Below are 19,806 nucleotides of genomic sequence, written 5' to 3' on the forward strand. Positions count from 1 at the left end.
TTTTCTTTTATTTTTCCCCCTAGCTAGGTGGTTTCTCTTTGTGAATGCAGGAGGCAAATTGATCCTGTTTCATCCTCTCATCATACCAGGTACAGCTGTTAGCTGAGGGGCAGGTGGTTTAAGAAAAACAAGAAACGAGTCTCTTGAAAACACGGCACAATTTTAGGACCTCAGTTCCCACAGAGCTCGGTGTTCTGGGGGAAATGACCTTAGATAACCACTGTGCTCGTCAGTCAGTTCTAGTTGCTCAGTTAATGATGTATTTGTACCATTTATTCTGTAATATTTTGAGCAGGTCATTCCTAACTCTGGAATTAAGAGAGATGGGTGGCTTTTCCCATTGTAATGGTGTGGTTTAAATGATGTTTCAATAAAATCCACCACTGTTTCTTTAGGAAGACACACAAACAAGAAGCAGGATGATGGACTCTTCATGGAACACAGCTTCTAGATGTGCAAGCCTCAAGCACCATCCCTCCAGATTTCTGTAAATCCTGCTGGATCTCCTTGGCACCTTTAGGAAGGTACACATGTATTGCTGCAAGTCTGGCCTTGTGCTATTTTGGAAAAGGGTTTTGAAAGCTACACCCAACATTAAGAAGAGATTGATGTAAGAGATTATGATAAATGCACAAAACACTTTCATTTTCTTTATTTTCAATCGATACTGTATGAATACAAAGTTTCTAGAAAGCTACAAAAATTCTACCACTTTATCAAGAAGGCATCAAAATGTGTCACTTTGCAAAGACATGAAAACACCTGCAGTAACCGACACAAAAATAGCATTTTTAGAGTGATGAAATAATTGCACTTAACTGTCATGGATATTAAAGTTATCACACATATGTACCGCGAAAGCTAGAATACATTTTTTTTTTTTACAAAGCACTTTATAAAAAAATTCTCTGCACACAAAACCTATAATTTTCATATTACTATCATACTAAAGATAAATTCACTTTAAAGCCAACACTTAAAACATTTTAAACAAAAAAAAAAGGTACCAGTACCTACACACAGACAATAACAAATACAAGAATACTGTACTGCCAAGAGGTTTGACTGAAACTCCTTTTGAAAGCTTCTGCAAATATGTTAAGAAAACATTGGAGAACATTCAGTTTTTTCCAAGAGCCTTCCCTCACTGTCTAACCTAGAGGTACTTTATCATCAAAAGGCAAGTTCTACATCAAAAGTTACCAGCAGCAGTACAATATTAAAGTAACCACTGACCATATATGAATATGCTTAAGTCACAAACCCATTTTATACACATTACACAAATAAACATAAAGTGAGAATTCCATTAAGTCATTTACAAATGTGAACAAATGCACATGGCAAAAAAACCCCAAAACAAAACAAAAACCCAACCTGTTTTACATAAAATGCACTGAAGAATTAAAGGCTATTCAGGTTTTCAATGTTATAAAATTCTTTTGTCTTTTTTTTTTTTTTTTCAGGCACATATTGTATTTTTTGTCTGCAGTCGTGAGCCTGAATCAGAGGCCCATAAAACGAAACAAAACAAAAACAAAAACACATATTCTGTAAGGAGGTAACAGGGATCCATCTCCTTTTAGTCAACTGAGTGCATTTAAGATTTAATTTACACACTAAAACTAATTACATGATCTCAGCAAGAATGACCTGAAAAGTTAAAGGATGAAGATGTCCAGAGTGTTTCTTGTACTTTGACTTATCCAGCCTCAATCTTTCTTAGGGGGCTAAACATCTCGTTATGAAAGATAAGAGGGGGAAAGGAGATCATCCTGAGCAAAGGACAAAGCCGGGCTCTATTCCCCACATCCGCCGCGCGCCCGGGCACGTGTATCCTCATGGGAAAAGGAAAGGGGGGACAACAACAGGGCTCTCAGTGTGACTGACTGAGTGCTCCAGGAAAACTCCCAGGGGAGCTGCTTCAGACAGCAGGCATGCCCCAGGACTCGCAGTGGGAAAATAAATAGATACGGATTAGCACGTCAAATGTCGTATCTGCCTCGGACTGGCCAGTTACTTACATTCAACATTAATGTACACCCTTCATTATTCCCAATAGCCCATCCCATGGGGTTCCACGGGAGAAGCTACTGCCAAACTGAGCTGTAGCTGTGGTGGAGGGGGAAAGTGAGAAACAGGCATTAGATCTGCAATTCCTTCAAAATAGTGGTGCAGTACCTAAATAAAATCAGTCTGGAATTCAAGTAAGTAAAACTACATTTGTGAGTAGTAATTTTTAACAGCCCCAAATGGTACCATTATGCTTGTTTGAATGAGACAGAGGTGTAGTTTATCACAAACATTGACTAGCACAGCCAAAATGTTTGGCAATAACTGAAAAAGTGTGCTCTGCTTGTGGGCCAAAAGTGTCTTTGCCCTACCTCAGTCTCATTGAGTTCAACAGGATTACTTGTCTTCTAGAGGTAAGTGAGATTTAGACCTTGAAGGAATAACAAAAATAATATTTTAGAGAAAGGGAATTTGAATTATCACAATATTTACCACACAGTGTCACAATATTTCTCTATATAAAAAGTTAATCTTAGTTTTCATCAAATACTTTAAAAATCAAGTTAAAATTGTATTCACAACTATATAATCCCTCTGACAGCTTTTGGTTTTGCTGATATTTGTTCCTTTTAAAATTGTTAAAATGTTGCTCCTCTTCCCATCGATTTCAGTTGTAGTGGAGAGTATGGCCCCCGTTCACAGAAGGTATCAAATACAGACATATTATTAAGAGGAGCTAACTTTTTTTTGTTTTTTTTCCAAGACATCATTTGGGAGGAAAACAAAACAACCCTGTGTTCTGAGTCATGCTGGCCAGAGTTTCTCTACCAGCACCTTCATCCACAAGGCTCACACTCAGCGTTTCAATGCTTAAACCCACACAATTGCATTTACCCTCGCTATGCTCAGCTCTCCATGTTCGTCTTGTTTTATGTATCTGACCTTCAGCGTGCACAACTTTGTAAACAAAATCTTCTGTCTAAACAAAGAATCTTCACAGATACCAAAATATTGTTAGAGGAGATCAATGAAGCCATATTTGTCCACTGAAATTCTGTAGGATACGGATCTCTCATTATGCAGATGCGTGATTGGATGAAGAGAATATAAATGCGAATATTTTCATTTTTATATCACAGACGAATCAGTTGCTGGTTTGCAATGCTGTCAGAAATGGCAAACAGTAGATTTTTCGCCAGCAGGCTGATCATTAGCAAAATCCCTTTGCTATGAATGGTGCTCTTTTGTGAATGGAGGCCTGTAGATTCAACCTATTCCAATAAACCAAAGGCATTACGGTGATAACTAAATATTTTTGGTCTCTCTACAAATTGTCATTATTATGGCAGCACTTTTCTAAGCTGGAATTTCAAACCAAAGGCACTTTCATGCTAGAGTGCAGAAGAGTCACAATTAATTATTTGGTCATGAAATTTAAAAAGGCAGCATTCATTAATACGATTCACTTTTCAGGGAGAACTAGGAATCTGTAACCTTTCCTTTTGGTATAGGCATTTCACTGCAATGGGACTGACTTGTACAGACAGCTGGTTTAGACCAAGCAGTCAAAGAGCGTTCCTGTGGGGAAAAATACGGATATTTTAAAAATGGAACCAATTAATAAAACAATGTATAAAATTTAATGTTAAGAGGCTAAAGGTACTTCTAATATAATGCTAAGGCACTGCATATTGTAATGCTTTGGCAGCTCTCAATTAAAAGGTTCCTACAAAAAAGTAACAGTAACAAGATAAGTACTTCCAGCTTACAAAAGAGCTCACAGTTTACAGGCAGCCTGTTGGACTACACACCCCACACTCAACAGTTGAAGGATTAAGGCTTTTAAGAATTAACATATACAGGGTATGGATCATTTACAGAAATGTAAAGAAAAGACGATGGAAGTAGCTTCCCTAATATTACATATGTGAACACCAATAAACATTGTGACTGTTTATACCCTATAGTTATGGCATATGTAGTGTGCCAGATCCTATTAAAAAAAAAACTGTACCTGGTTTTGCACATTGACTCACATACTTTATATGCCTTAAAGAGTTTGCTTGTTATTAAACAAAAAAAAAAATTAAAAAAAAAAAAAACACCAAACCCACAATTCAAACCCTAAATAAAAGACAACTTTAGAACAAAAAACAAAAAGTAGTTTTTGACTTGTAACACCAAGTGCTTAGAATAAAGGGCTACCGTTAGGCTGTTACAATGCAGTGCTTTTCCTGATGTGATGGTTAGTGTTAAAAATGAACGTTAAAAGAGACCTTGCCATGGACACATTTCTCTGTTCACTTCGCAGAGTATAAACTGAAAGATCATCAGCCCTAATATCCACAGCTAGACATCACAGCAACCATCCACCTCATGGAGTCAGATCAGGCTGAGGGACTAAAGCAGCCTCCCTTCCCCTCGGTGATGTTTGCACCCTCCTCGAAACCGAGACCTCTCCAGCGTTAGGGATGATGATGGTCTGACCCACTACCTTGCCTAGGCTCTGTTCTAGTCTAGACATTTCAACAGTGGGCAATTCCAACAGAAAGGACTATGCAGGGATCTAATTTAAAGAAAAAATAAGACTTGCTTGTTTGAAGACTACAGCAGTGTGCCTGGGAGTAAATTCCCTGCTTGAATTGTGCATGGGAGCATATCGTAAAGGGCAGGGAGGAGGGGCCTGCAAAACGTGAACTTTGATTCAGGACTGCCAAAACCTTTCCTAAGAACCATCTCTGCTGATAACTCATCACTGATCTTTAAGGTGGCTTGTGCTTGGTCAGGCAGCCCTCAGCCTTTCAGACAAATGTTTTGCCTGAGAACCCTCTGCTGGCCCAGCACCTGCCCAAACAACTTCTGCTTGGGACACGAGAGGCAGCAGGAGGAGAGGAACTGAGCAATGCCCTCTGTGCTGAACGCGAGGGATGAGGCTGCTGCTCTCACGTGTGGGGACCTCAGGCAATCACTCACACCCACAGCTGTGGTTCGAAGCCTTACAGTGTTAAAATATCTCCAGCTGTACTTCACTTCTTGGAGTCTTCCCTGAATTTATCAGAAGGACGAATACTACCACATCCAAGAGGACAGCAGACCCCATGTGGTAGATGTGTGTTTGTTTCAGAGAAGGTCTTTGCCAGACCTGGAGAGACAACTGGGAGAGGTGTAAGAGCACCATGATTAAGAGGAAAAGGAGGAAAAAAATAAAATTCTCCGCTTTCCAATCTTTGCCTGATGTTGGTTGTGATTTTCTAGTGTCTCACAGATATTAAAGCTGCTGATCCTTTCAGAGGTGTACACACTCTTCTTTCAAACACATCAGTGTTTTGCTTTCTGTTTGCGAATGGCTTGATGCTGTCACCATGTCAGTTGTTTCCGTTCATCTCTTAATTTCAGAGTTGCAAGTTTTTTGCTCATCTTATTAGAAAACATAGTTGTCCATATAAAATATAACCGCACACACGAGACTACATATAATGCAAGTCTAAATCTTCAGTATTTACCTACTTATTGCAAAATGAGCCATCTTTTTCATTAAATAATCAAATTTTCATATTAGTACAATACAACTTTATACTCTTTTAAAATACACTAGATATGTTAGGGGTAAGGGATGATGTTTTCTTTCTCTGCAATACCTGTTTGAAAGTTTAATGGATTAGAAGATTAGTTTTAGCGTTGAGAAAAAAATACAAAATTTGCCTAATTTTAGGACCTGTCTGTTTCTATCAGGCATTTCTTAAGGCTATATTTTTCATTTGGTTTCAAACAGAAAAATGTTTCATTTTAAAAAATAATTTAGTGAATTACATTCGTCCATATCTTCCACCCTAATTAGTTACAAAGATAATTCTATAAAGATTATTAACTTTGTGTACTCATTTACAGTTATAGCTAAAGATTCATTTCAATTTCACTTGCATTGTAAAACAAGTATTTCATGTTGGAAAAAAACCCAAAATAAATTCTTATAAATGCTGTCAGTTTTTCCCCATGGCAAATGCTCTGTCATACGTTTTTCTATCAGAATTAAAAATAGGCCTCCACAGACAGAGGCGTTAGGTTCTTAAATACAGTCTTCCCAAAGAACTGTGGTTTACAAATTTGAAGAACACTTAGTTTTAGAAATAATTTTTACAACTGTACCAGAATTTCACAGCTACAATTATATATGAACACATTAAAAATGACTTCACTAAAACAGGATTTAGAAAAATGTGGGTGAAAGTTGGGCCAGAGGCACTGCCACTTAGTGTTGAGGTTTACAGTCTGTGTTTTGAAAAAGAAGTGAAATGAAGTGTATATATAAATAACTGCTCAGTCCTTTACAAGCCTGTAGATGTGATGCTGTGCTCCGTGTTCGCTGTTCGACACTTCAAATACACAAGCCATGCAGAGCAGGGTTTCTTGTGTATCCCTGTTTGTCACCACCTGTGTGGGGGAAGGAAGAGGCAGATGGAGCATTACACATCTGGAAAAAGCAGGGCTGAAACAAGAAGTGACCGGTGTCACCTCGGTCCTGCCCCAATCCCGCGGCAGCAGCCAAGGCAGCATGGCTCTAAGAGCTTGGCTGAGGTGCCACCACAGAGCAACAGGGAAAGCAAGCTGGGTCACTGGATGAAACTGGCTTAAAGGCCACTACATGGACCATTCTCTGTGTTTTAGGTCACCTGTTGGGCATATGCTGCCTTTTTTCCCTGCCCAAGAACTAATTAATGCCACTAACATCTGCAGCATTGTAACCGAGCCCCAGTAAGGACACATCAGATGAACGCGATGGTTCAAAGTTACTGCCTCAGGCTCTCTTCAAATCCCAGATTTGAATGGAAAAAAGGAAGAAGTAAGCTGAAACTTGTGGAACATAACAAAGATGTTTGTTCACGCTCACAGCCAGCTGAGCCTTTTCATCCTGAGCGTCTATAGCGTCCAATTCCAAGAGAATTATTCTGAAGTCAGTGGGACAGTTTCTTTGGTAAGAACATGACTAAGGCATTTGGAAACTGGCTTCCTACGTTACAAGCTGAGCAAGCCATACAAAGCCTGAGAGTATCTTAGAAGTGGAAAAGTAAAAAGCCAGTCCATACCAATAAAATTGTGAAGTTTTCCAAGACGCTGTTCATCATGTATTTCTCTGGTAAATGCTTCAGCTTGTGTATGAAGTTGATCATATATTCACACATTGGAGAGCGGTTTATCCTGTACACGAACCGGCCATTCTCAAACCTTGCATATTCAGTCTAAAAAAACATAAAGAGCATTTAGAATGTGATAACTCAGAAATAGCAAAGAAGTGACCACTAAATATGTCCTTCTCTTTTTTTTTTGTGTAGACAGGAAAAAGAGAAAGTGGCTCAGACACACACTTGCCTGTTCTCTGACTCCCTGCCCGAGCTATGCAATGCCCTGCTAAAAATTATGGTGCCCTTGATTATCAAAAATTATACTATCACTACTTGTTCTCTAACGTGGAAATTAACAAACTGAACAGATGAGGATTATAAAGTCCCGAACTGAGTAAGAATGAATTGAGCCAAAAACTGTGATAAGATGATTTTACAGGAGTTTTGAGGTGCCTGTCTGCAAAGGGAACAGCAAAATTAAGCTTATGTATTTATGCTGAAGTGCTCACATACAAACATAGATCTATTATTGCATGCTTTAATAGGCAATTTAGGAACTCCAGAAAGATGCAGGACTACAGCTGGAAGAAAACCAGACTGACTTTGATTCCCGAAGGAGGGTAAGGCTGTGACTCTCGGACTTCTGCTGTCCAGCTACCAATCCCTCAGATGAGCTACTCAGTGGTTTACGAGGATTTTTGACTTTCTCTAAGCTTGGAATATAGGAAATTACTAAAACCTCTTTTTTATGGTTAGAAAACATATTTGGTATATGAAAGGACATAAACAATGACCAGGACATCTGTAAAGGCTCAACCTTCAGCTCTAGGCTAAAATTCCCCCACTAAAACTGTTTTGTACATGACAGATGTGGGTCTGGGGCTTAGTCCCCAGCTGCAGTATCACTGTACAACAAACCAGCCAGAGACCTGACCATGCCATACAGGTTTGTGCTTAGGAAAGGTAAAAAATAAATAAAGGCACATATCCCATCACATCACCCACCTCTACTTTTTCTACTACTTGCTTTCCAAATGAGCAGACTTTGGTGGAACAGGTGATTGTCATGTTTTCTGAGCTCTCATACTGACTGGTGACTCCGTAAAACGCTCCTGTATCATCTTGGATGTTGCAGTTTAAGTCAGCCTGTGGGAAAAAAGGAATGGATGGTGAAGATTTGATTTTTCATTTGACAGTGGGAATAGCATAAGCTGTCATTAGCTCCCCATTCTTTTCAGAAGTAAGGGGGGGAGCTTAATGGTGATGACAGTGACAGTGGAAAAAGTCTGTCAGGGAAGCAGCAGCCTAATTGTTGCAGTAAAAACCTGAGGAAATCAGCAATTTATTCAAACTTTAAACAATAAAAGATGACCCAGTATTTCTGTGGGCTACAGGTGATGTTCTTGTCTGGCAGATAGCTGATGAAAACCCTGGAGCAAAGGAATGATCACCTGCAAGAAGCCTGGCTCCAGAGCCAACCCCTCTGAAGTGAACCTGCCTTGCAGTCTCAAATTCAGCTGAGCCACCCCACTTCAGAGAGGCCACAGCTCACTTTCTCCTTTTCCTTTCTTAAAGCAATGAAATCCCCATGGCAGAGGGAGACAGCTGGGCACCACGGGATCGATCTCTGATAAGACTCTGCCGGGCCATATGGCACTGATTCAGCAAAATACTCGACTTCACAGAGCAGTCTGACACAACCCCAGGCTCCCTGTGTGCACAGAGCCGTGCCCACCACCAGCAAATACTGCTGGAAGGATTTGCTGGCTTCCAGCATTTCTCTGCAGCCTCAATAACCATCCAGCTGCCTTTGATATGCAGCATCAGAGACCGAGACTCAGAGGATCAAGTGAGGAACAGCGCTACCTTCAATTATTCATGTCCGAATCCAAGCCCTGTGCACAGCAGGATTAATTTGGCTACAAAGCAACCACACAGGTCACCTGCTGAATCCGGCCTCCCCGGGCCTGCAGCAGTGCTGGAGCTGTTCTGCCACTCTGCTCTTTGACATCATGGATCCATTTTCAAAAGCCCTCCATTTAAAAGCATGCTAATATGGATACAGGCAGAGTCTAGGGACGTGCCCAGCTGGATTTGTTGATTCAGGCATTAGCTCTGCTGACATCTTTGATGCCCAAGGAGAGGGTGGGCAGGGTTTTCCTTTCATGTGGAAATAGCTGATCAGCTACTGCAGCATGACAGCTAAGAATCACCTGAATTTGCAAGTTATGCCGAGGTGAGCATTTTAGCAGGGAAATGTACTTCTGCAGCTGTTTCACTTGCAAGTCTAACTCTGCTTGGTTCTATTCCTAATACAGAAATGGAACACAAAATACTTGACAGATACTTTAGTGTTTACCCTTGGACTTTTTAAAAACCCTGTTTACAGGAATGCTTACCTATGCCCCATCCCTGGAAGAGTTCAAGGCCAGGGTAGATGGGACTTTGAGCCACCGGGTCCCCATGACAAGAGAGTTGGAAATAGATGATATCTAAGGCTCCTTATGACCAAACCATTCTACGATTCTAGTGTGGAACACTCACCATAGTTCAGGTCATTTGTAACTGCTATTTAATTTTTAACTTGGCAACAACTCATTAATCCTCCTTAGTGTCTGCAGTCCTTATTTGTGGTACGGCCTTCTGAGGCAATATTCTGATAATAGCACACACTGAGCTAGTCTGTGGTACAGAGAAGACACAGGTCTAAGGTTACTTGGGGCTGGCTTTGTAAATTAATCAGTGGAGCAGCCTCCTGAGGTTTGCACTCAGTAACACAAACAGCCCCACAGTCACGTATTTTGCATAAGAGGAAGAAATCCTATCACTGTTGCACCTTGTTTCTTGCACCTGCTTTGCGTGAGGTCAGCAGTTAATGTTTAATGTGCATCTAAAGCAGGGCTGTCACAGGGAGCTGTAAGGAATTGCTCAGAGCTGGTAGTAAATAAGCAATTTGCCATCACAGCTGGCCTGCAACCGAAACATGGCAAGCATCTAAACACAGCAAACTGCAGCAGCCATCGGCCACACCACCGCTGCTCCACCAGAAGAATTCGGATTTCTGATAGAACAATTGCACTGCTGTAATTAATGGTAATAATAATAATAGAAGTAATCTCTTGAAATGCAATTATTCCTGCTGCTACCACAATTGCAGTGTTACTAGCAAAACATTTTCTCTCCTTTCAGATACGAGCAAAATATTTAGGAAATCATAACTAAACCACCCCTCACAATTTCACGTTGTCAAAAGGCAACTGCCACAGACCTTGCTTTTCGAACTCCAATAACAAATGTTTAGAGAGTTAAAAACGGATAACTTTTTATCTGCTGACTTCTGATTTTGAAGCCCACTGAAAAAAACCATCTAACTGTTGTATTTGCATGCTGACACTTAACCTGGAAAAGTAACACATGTGGCCATCTGGCACCCTGTTGTTCACTCCCACAGCTCTTCCAGCTCTTGTGAAATCACCGGGAGGACTGTGTACACAAAACATCCAGGCTGGGGCCTGATGTTTCAATGAGGGACACTTGAAACTATCACTCAATTGTCATGATTTACTCTGATGCAATCACAACATGGTTCCAAAAGTCCCATGATGACCATATAGATGAGAATTATCTTCATTTACTTGTTTGCTCTTCAATTTTTTTTTTTTTTTTTTTTTTTTTTTTTTTTTGAGTCTAGCCCACAATAAAGGTATTTTCAAGGAAGGACAGAATTCTCTTCATAAACAGTTTTCATGTTCAAATAATTACAGATTGCTGAGAGCTGAAGCTTTAAGACTCTTCAAAAAAGTCTAACACCAACCAACATTAAAAAGTCATAGGAGTTGGCAAGCAAATGCTCTTGAAAGAAGGCTTCACCAATGCCTCTTTTAGTACTGTAACAATTGTCTTAAGGACTTAAGTGTATTATTATGGCTCAAATAGTAAGGGATTTGTCTGAACATATACAGCTAAAAGCTAAATTGTATTTCTTAAACTGATGAAATTAAAATAAATTTTTTGCTGGTTTTCTCCTTCTCCAAAAGGTTATGGAAAAAAAAAAAAAGAAAGAGAAGGCTACCTATGTGGCTGTGAGAGTTGTAGATGTGGGAATAAGGAGATGTGTTATAAATGAATGTCCTGGTATTCAGCTTTAGCTCCTTACCACGGTATTGATTCCAGGGCTTGTGTCTACATTTTAGAAGGGATGTTGGAAAATTGGAAAGTGTTCAGCAAAGAGTTACAAGAATGATTTCAGGTCTGGAAAACATCCTTTGTAGTGAATGACTAATGAAACTCCATCTACTTACTTTTTCCAAGGGAAGTTTTTCCACAACCTTGTCATAGCCTACAAGTTGCTACATGGGGAAGAGTCTTCTCCTAGATTAAATCTTGCAGAAAAGGACATTAAAAGGCAGAAAGCTAAAGCTAAGCAAAAGCAAAATGAGAAACAAGGCAGGGGCTGGTAACCCTGATGGCAATGGAACGCTGGCATAATTCTCAGATGAGGAGAAATCACCATTACCTGGGGTCTTTTTTAACCAACTGAATATCTGACAGGGATGCTCTGGTTCAAGCAGGCTTGGTATTGTCCAGTGGCAAACATTACTTAGCAAAGATCACTGCCTATGTTACATGAGAGGCAAGAGCACATAAATATAATAACAACAAAACTGAAATACAGGAATTTATCATATTAGTCTTCTCCTTATAATTTCCTATTTCAATGATCCTTGTGAAAAACATGACAACAGGCAAGCTTTTGGGGTGCTGCTACCAGCTCTGGTGCATTATTTCCACGGTGCTCTGTCTCCAGCTGTTCTCCTGCACTCAGACACAGATTGCAAGGCTTCCTGGGCTGTAAAACAGCTTTCCCTCCTGTATGGCTTCTCAGGCAGCTGTGCTCTGGGCTCCAGGCACTGGGGTTGGGGAGCACTCTTGCTGCCTCTACAGATAACTTTTTGAATGGTGACTTCAAATATATTGGCATGAGTTCAAATATTAGGGCATTTAAAACATTGTGGGATGATCATGTGTGATGAACAGGAGTCCATTTACTCACTGAGTTTTAAAGATCAATGCAATTTAGGGGGGAGAAGATCCCAAACCACAAATGGAATTTTAAATTTTTTTTTTCTTTACTTTCAAGAGTAGAACTCTAATTGAGATTTATTTCTGAGCACTGAGTTTCATACTAGCTGAATGCACTTGGAGGCGGGAGAGGCACTCAGCTTTTTGGCACCCTATCTCCAGTGTAAGAGCATGATTAATTCATTAATAAAGCAGAGCTTGTCAATGGGTAGCACTGGAAATACTACATATTAAGAGCACCAAGTGTTTGATACACTGAATGAAGAAGCCTCTGCCTATGTGCTGGAGGAAACACCTAAACAGAGCTGGCTGCAAACAAAATAAAGAGTAAAAATAAATCCAAAAACCATCTTCCCATTCCTTTCCCAAGAGCTCTTGGGCTCTGTGCTACAGGCAGGGGCAGAGGGTAGAGCACTTGTGTAATAATAACAGCTTTGGCTACCAAAAAAGCAACTCCAGCAAAAATTGCTGAGAAGAGTCTAAATCCATCCTGCTGAGTAGAAGGAAAACAGCACCTACTGGAAACAGTGGGATCTGGGGAGGGCCAGAACAGCTTGCACTGGCACTCAGCAGTTAACATTAAGCACATCAGGTCACTTATTAACAACATATAGGTTTGAGCAAATGCTGACTGCAGGGAGGTGTGTTACTCATAGACCGCATCGTGCCTCTCCTCCTCCTCTGCAAAGCACCCCCAAAGAGCAGGGATTCCAAATTGTGAAGCAATTTTTTCCAACGGGAGCATCTGGGCCGTTGGCACGTCGCTGTGCAGCTCAGGAATTGTGTCCAGGTCTGCCACATGGTTGGGCTTGTGATGGACAGGCCAAGCTGCTCCAGCTTCCCAGCCCCTTCCACTCATCATCCAGCCCCCGCATCAGCCTGCACAGGGCTCCTCCTCAGCACCACGTGAGGCCCCTGTGCCTAGAGGGCCGTGGTGGGGAAAAGCAAATGGATGTCTGCTTTCTTCCATACCTAATTTGTTTTGCATACATTTGCATGCTGGCCATAGAGCCATTCACACTACGGGTCCCATTTGTGAGCTGCAGATCATTTGCCAGTCAAGCTGGCGAGTGTGTGTGTGCGCGTCTGCGTGTGCGTAGGGAACTCCAAGATTCTGGATTATGCAATATAAATTACATGTAAAAATAGAAAGAAAAACAAAACAACAAAAAAAGGGCAGTAGCTGCAATTGTGCACGTGTGAATGAAGGGCACAAAGAATCTCTGCACCTTTTAAGAGGGTTGGAGGCACATGGGGATAAATTCAGGAGGGGGTGGGAGGAGACCACAGGCACAAGCCATTTCTGAACACTGATTACATGGGTAAATTGTTTGTTCCAGTGCATCACAAAGAGAAGGAGCATTATTTTTCATGCCACAGCTGTTTTGAATAAGAATAGGAATAAACTTAACTATCCTCCTCATGTTACTTACCACTAATTATGGCATATATTTACATCTATAAAACAGTGAAATTTTGGGAGACATAATTTAATGCCCCTTTATTGTGTAGATTCCTTTATTTCCATCCCACATTTGAATTTCAAAAATGTTTAGGACTTCAAAGCATCTTTAAAAGCTTGCCCTAATTATAATATGCATTACTTTCTAAAACTCCTAGTTTGCATTGCAGATTCCTGCAAATAGAGGCATTCATTTTAAACATCAATTAATATCATCCACGCATCTTCAGATGAGTTTGGGTCTTTGTTTCAGAGTTGCAGTGAGCTCTGACTAAGCTTTTCTCAGTTAGAAGAATCATTCAAGCTACTGCAAACATTTAAAATTAAGCCAGTGGATCAGATCCATAGAAAGCCCGACAGGCCAACACTAATTTGTATCAGTTGGTTTTTTCCTATGTCACCAATGAGAAAACATCCCTCTTCCTTTCAGAAATATTTTCTTCCCAAATCTGTCCCTGTAGCTGCAGAAACCAGTTCAGGTTGGCACAGAGCATTTGGCAGTGTGAGAGACACAAAATCCTGGCATGTTATTATTGCAAGGTGGGCTTACACCAGCATTAAGGATCCCAATGGAGGCAGGACCCACTGCACAGTGCTGTAGGTTCCATGGAAAAGTCATGAAAAATTTGCCTCAAAATTTACAGTTGGGGGTTGAAGCAAAACCTGAGAGAGAAATAACAAACCTACAGCAGCAGAATTTAGTCTAGGAGGCCTAAGTGCATGGTTTAGAATTACAGTATTTCAGAATAGTAGTGGGCAGTCAATCAGTGGGAGAAGCATTAGATATGAACACGAGTAGAACTTCAACAAATAAAAGAAACCAGTACAGGCACCCTGGGTTGACTTAGCTTTTGGACAGGCTAACTGGAACTTCAAAGAGCAGAAAACTTTGGGGCTATTCCCAAGTCACAAAACCAGTTTAAATACAAACTAACCACCAGGAGCATTGATCCTACTCAGATTAAGGTTAGATGGCATGAATCATACCTGGTTGTTTTACAGAGATTGGGTTTAGCACCATAAGGTGAGAGAAGCAGGATTGTGCACTCAACTTGCAGCCAGGGAAAGGTTCCCTCTGCAGATATTCTCCAGCCTTCCCTGAACTCTGCATCAGTGTTCTAGGACAGCTTTTATACTTGTTTGGAGCATTGATTTCTGTTTTAATTCTATAGCCCTGTAATCTCCAGTCTCATATCCCTGTCACACAAACTTCCTGTGCCACATCATTAGGACGTTGTTCCTTATTTACAACATACCAAGTAAAACTCCCTCAATTATTGTAAAAGTCTAGCTTCTGTGGCAATTTCCCTGAACTCTGTGGTTCCCAGTGACTGCCTGGGATAAAGGAGAGGAACAGAGTCATTGCATTCCTGGTGCAAGACCAGGACCAGGGAATTGCATTGCAGGGCTGTAAGGTTGGTTGTTTGAGGTGGTGTAGGAAGAGGAGTCTCTTCCTTTTGTACCTCCTGCACTGTGAGGTAGGAAGAGGCCCAAAAGTGTGACATCCAGATGTTTCACCAGGAGTGGGGCCAGAAGCTCATCCATTCCCAGCATCAGGTTGTGTTTCCCATGAGATACAATCTGCACGAACCAAAAAAGCTCTGCAAAGCAAAGCAAACTTTGCTTTGTACTCCATCCCGGTGCTGCCTTGCTAAGTCAACTCCACAACTGCCAAATGTCTTCCTGCAAGATCTCAGACCTTTCCCTCCCACTTTTTTTGTAATCAGACCTTATTACCGAAACCAGGACAACAGGGAAAACTGAGCTGCTGAGCAGCCTGAAGCAGAACCAAATGGGAAAGAGCCAGAGGAGTATTCTTTCCAGCTACCAGAGCTCAGCTGCTTTCTGGCTTAGTCATCCTCAGTACAAGTACTCATCTGTGGTCTTCCTGTTTCCCATATATCCGTTCCACAGCGGATTGAACGTCTGAACAAAATACCCTCTGTGCTGCCTCCAGTGACATGCTGACTTCCCTTAAATCCATTTGCAGGGTCACCATCCCTTCCGGCATCAAATCCTCACCTTCACTTTCAAGCTTCTCACGTCATGACACTCTCCTGCTTCCCTTCTCTGGCTTGCCTTGACTTCTTTCACTCAGACCCTGCTTTTCTTTCACTGATTCTCCTCAGAGTGCTTTCACACCTGTACTTACTTGCCCAACCAAAATTCACTTTCCTCTTTTACCCACCAAAACAAGGACTGCCACAGTCACCTAGGATGAAGCAGCTTACAGTGCTGAGCAGATGATCGATGGCTGCATGATAATAAAGGAGGAAGGCAACAGAAAGGCTGGGAAGGGGGAAATGGTAAAATAAATGGTGAGACAATATTAGGACTAAGCAATAACCACACATCATGAACAGAACCTGGAAGGAGGTGAACTTACAGAGTAGGAGGAGGTAGCAGATGATGAGAGAGTAAATACTTATTCAGAACTGGATATTTAATTCAACCAAAATTAATCTATTCTCATATGACTAAACTTCAGGTTACTTATAGGGTCAAAAACGTTGCCAGCAACCTGCGCCAGCTTTACCCTGGTGACTGTTTGAAGCAGTTTGTTAACACTCCCCATAAAAATGGGAACAGCATCCTTTTTTTCTGAAGAAACACCCTATTGGGGTGAAAGAAATAAAAGACAGTGAGCTGACAGTTTAGGGTCTAATTCTCATGACTAGTCAGACAGCTATCTTCTGGTTTCCCTATACATATTCCTACATATGTTTAGGGCTGGGGGCCACAAGTGTGAAGTTTATTCCTAGAAGAGTATTCATCGTGACTCTTGCAACACTCAAACACTACCTCAGGCACCCTCTCTCTGCCTCACTCACTTGATGACAGAGAAAATCCACTGGTCTATTTTAAGACCATGGCTCAGGAAAGTGTTCTCACCACATTTTTAATGTATAACTCAGAAGGATGTTAGCACTGTATGTTTTTTAATCTCTAAGCTAATACAGCACAAAATTGCATTAAAAGGCCATTATGTTGGAAGGCACGGTGAGGTTAGGAAATGTTGGATTGAAGTTGCCTGCACATCCTGACTGCTGAACTGTATCATGTCACAGGCTTCAGCTACACAACTGCACATTCACCCTCTGAGCAGCTACAGAACATTTCTTTGTCTTTGCTGTTCATTGTGGCCCATTCCCTGCTTCCTGAACACTGCTCAGAACCTGTGCTGAACACAGAATTATACATTTTATAGAGCCTTTTTTCATGGCATCACTTTGAGACCCTATAAACAGCCATGAGTCTGATTTGTCAGTGACCACCTGGTGTGAAGGGCTGGTATCACCCCCATGTTACAGATGTGGGACGGAGACAGGAGTGTTAAACGTGTGCACTTCTTGGAGGAGACAAAGCAGAGAAGGCTGGCACTCGAGTTTTCAAATTCAGGAGTATAACACAGACCTCAGTGATTCAAAGAAGGTCTCTACTGGCTTTAGGTATACCTTTGAGCATTCAGCATGCCTGAAAATCAATTTCCACATGGAGAAAAAGCAGAACATACAATACATCAATTACCATATCACAAATCTCTGCTGCGTCCACGTCTAGTATAAAGTCTGAGGCTTATCATTCTCTGTGGGAAATGAGAACAGGCATGTGAGGTGACATTCATTTTTGCCAGTGGGTTTTGCAAGTATTTATTATGGGGAGTGGATTGGAGAGATGACGGTCCTCAGCCGAAGCCAAATTTCACAAGGAAATGTATTTAGTGGTCACAGACCCTTAACTCTGAGCTCTGCTCCTCTGCAGCCAGATTTCTCCTACTGTTACATTTGTCCTATTCCCACCTATCAGAAACCTTTTTTGCTGTACTTCATCCCTGTGTTTCCCTGCAGGCTCCTTATCCCAAATGCTCCTTCTTCCCCACTGCCTCCCTCTTTTTGACTCCACATTCTCACCTGCCTGTTCCAGGTCACTCTCTCAGCTCCCACTCCTATGCTGTCTCCTCTATCTGGCCCCTTTGCTGAGCCAGCCCTCAAATACTTGGTCTACAGCTCCCAGACCCAGTTTTAAGCCCCGTGAATTTCTCAATGGGTTTCTTTTGCAGTCCAGCACAGCTCCTGCTCAGTGGCTTAGTCCTTCTACATCCAGATTTGAGAAAAAAAGTTTCCCTTATTCCATTTTCCACTATTAAATCTGGTGGCACAGAAACTCTTTGAAAGATATGAAGCCTGGGGGATTTACAAGGTGCAGGGTATCTCAAATCCCATAGATAAACGCCAGGAAATCTGATCATAAGCAGTGGTTCCAGATCAACCTTTTCTGGCTTCAGCCTCAATCTGTCCACCCTGTAATTAAACCCTGAATATGCCCCTTTTACTGAGATTTTAAAAGAAAAATTTAAAATCCTTAGATGATAACTACTGCTATGAAAAGGAGTATACCACAAAAAAAAGTACTCTAACAAATTAGTGAGTATAAAAAGCTTTAGTATAAGCATGAGGTTCAGCCTGCAGATTTGCTGATCCTTTTGGGTGAACCTTTTAGCAGTTTAGGGGGGACTTGGATAATGGTTGGACTCAATGATCCTAGAGGCCTTTTCCAACCTAAATGATTTTATTATTTTATTATTATATCGCTAACAGGTGATTTTGTAAATACAGTAAGAAAAAAACTGACGTATCAGTGAAATTTATCATGACTAGATCAATACACAGCATCCCAGCCCTCCATTCTAATTATTTTTTTCACCCTTGCTCTGATATGGTAAGTTTTGGAGCAGAGTGCTGTGGCTGACTAACAAAAAGGCAAGTAGAAATGTGCTTCAAGAAAAGCCCAGCACCCTCCCAGCCTCACAGTTGTCTCAGTTCCCATCCCGCTTGGTCCTCTCTTCACAAGCATGGGCTGATGGCAGGACTGATCCTTGCACCACTTGCACTTGGCAGAAGCTGCACCTCGGAAACACCCAAAAGCAGGCTCCACTGCCGTGCCTTCCCTGCTTTTCCTTGGACCACTAGATGGCAGTTCCCCATCTCCAAAAGGGGGCTGCCGGTACCTGTTGGCTCCTGCCCAGCAGCTGCATAGTCAGGCAGAGCTGAGGCACATCTGCCTCTGCTGCTCTGACTTCTGGGGAGCTGTCAGCAGGAGTGGCCCCGGGCCAGCGTCCCACCTGAAGGGAGAACAGCTTTGCACTCGTGCATGACAACAGAGGGAATTTCCACAGGCACCCCAAGGGTGCTGAACACCACACACAGCCCTCGTCGACAGGAGGGGTCCTCCACGTCTTACTCACCCAGAATTTTACGAGGAAGAAAGCGTTTTGAGGCCCCTTCCCAAAGAGTTCCTTCAGACCGCCCTTCTTTTCAGGAAATTTGTCATAAATCTGACGAATGTCCACCGACTCAAGCAGTGGGTCACTGTAAGAATGGTTGGCGTGTCCAATGTGCACGAAGAGGTGTTTATTGTACTGCAAGGAAGAAACAGGAAAATCAGTGCTGTAGGAGAAGAATAGAGGGTTGTTACGGCAGGGGGCTGCTCTTTGATGGATTAAATGACTCGCACATCGCTCCTGGCACTGGGATTTTCTGCAATATGGTTTCCATGAACAACTTCACTGATTGTGTCACAGACCCTTGTGAACAAGGGTCAACATCAAAAAAACCTGTGTCCCCACTGCAAACCCCAAAGCATGGGCCTCTGCAAGGGGGTTATTTACATTGCAAGACCCAGTGGCAGCACGGTGATAAAGAGCCCTTCACTGAGCATAAAAAGATGAATGTGCTCAGGAGGAAAGCCTATTTCTGCTCCTTTAGACAGTGCCTTTTAATGGCCAGCGTCCTCAGAGCCTGATTTTCTGCTCGTGCCACAGAACCCACTCATGCACACCGCCTGTTTGTCTATCAAAAAGCCCCAAACCTCTATCTGTAGCACATCTCAACAAAAAGAGATGGAAGGGATTTCCTTCTAACTGCAGGATGACAGTAGCAAGAAGGCCAGTTACTCGGTGTTGCTGTTCCTGTAGACATTGCCCTCACTGCATGTCCTCCTGTATTTTGACCCATGTAATATCAAAGAGCCCAACTTTTCCCCCTTCCCTTGGGAGCCAGCTCTGTAGATGACCATCCCTGCCAAAACACATTCAGCTTCAATTTCCTATTTCTTAACTGCATCCCATCA

At 41.8% G+C, this 19,806-nt stretch overlaps 1 protein-coding gene across 10 annotated transcripts in view; it reads right to left on the reverse strand.

Annotated features, from left to right (window-relative positions):
* Positions 1 to 623: 623 nt before the first annotated feature.
* Positions 624 to 19,806, reverse strand: part of TEAD1 (TEA domain transcription factor 1) — a 152,528-nt gene continuing 133,345 nt past the window's right edge. For 9 of the 10 annotated variants that reach the window (XM_010405303.4, XM_010405301.4, XM_010405302.4 and 6 more), the window contains 4 exons: positions 18,923 to 19,096; positions 8,139 to 8,279; positions 7,098 to 7,250; positions 6,035 to 6,444 (listed from right to left, as the gene is read on the reverse strand). In XM_010405303.4, the coding sequence (XP_010403605.1) occupies positions 6,331 to 6,444; positions 7,098 to 7,250; positions 8,139 to 8,279; positions 18,923 to 19,096 (582 nt within the window). In that variant the 3' untranslated portion in view covers positions 6,035 to 6,330. Of the gene's footprint in view, positions 6,445 to 7,097; positions 7,251 to 8,138; positions 8,280 to 18,922; positions 19,097 to 19,806 lie in introns of all 10 variants that reach the window. The other variant, XM_039552599.1, reaches the window with a different exon arrangement.

This window comes from Corvus cornix, chromosome 5, assembly GCF_000738735.6.
Source record: "Corvus cornix cornix isolate S_Up_H32 chromosome 5, ASM73873v5, whole genome shotgun sequence".
Taxonomy (NCBI): Eukaryota; Metazoa; Chordata; class Aves; order Passeriformes; family Corvidae; genus Corvus; species Corvus cornix.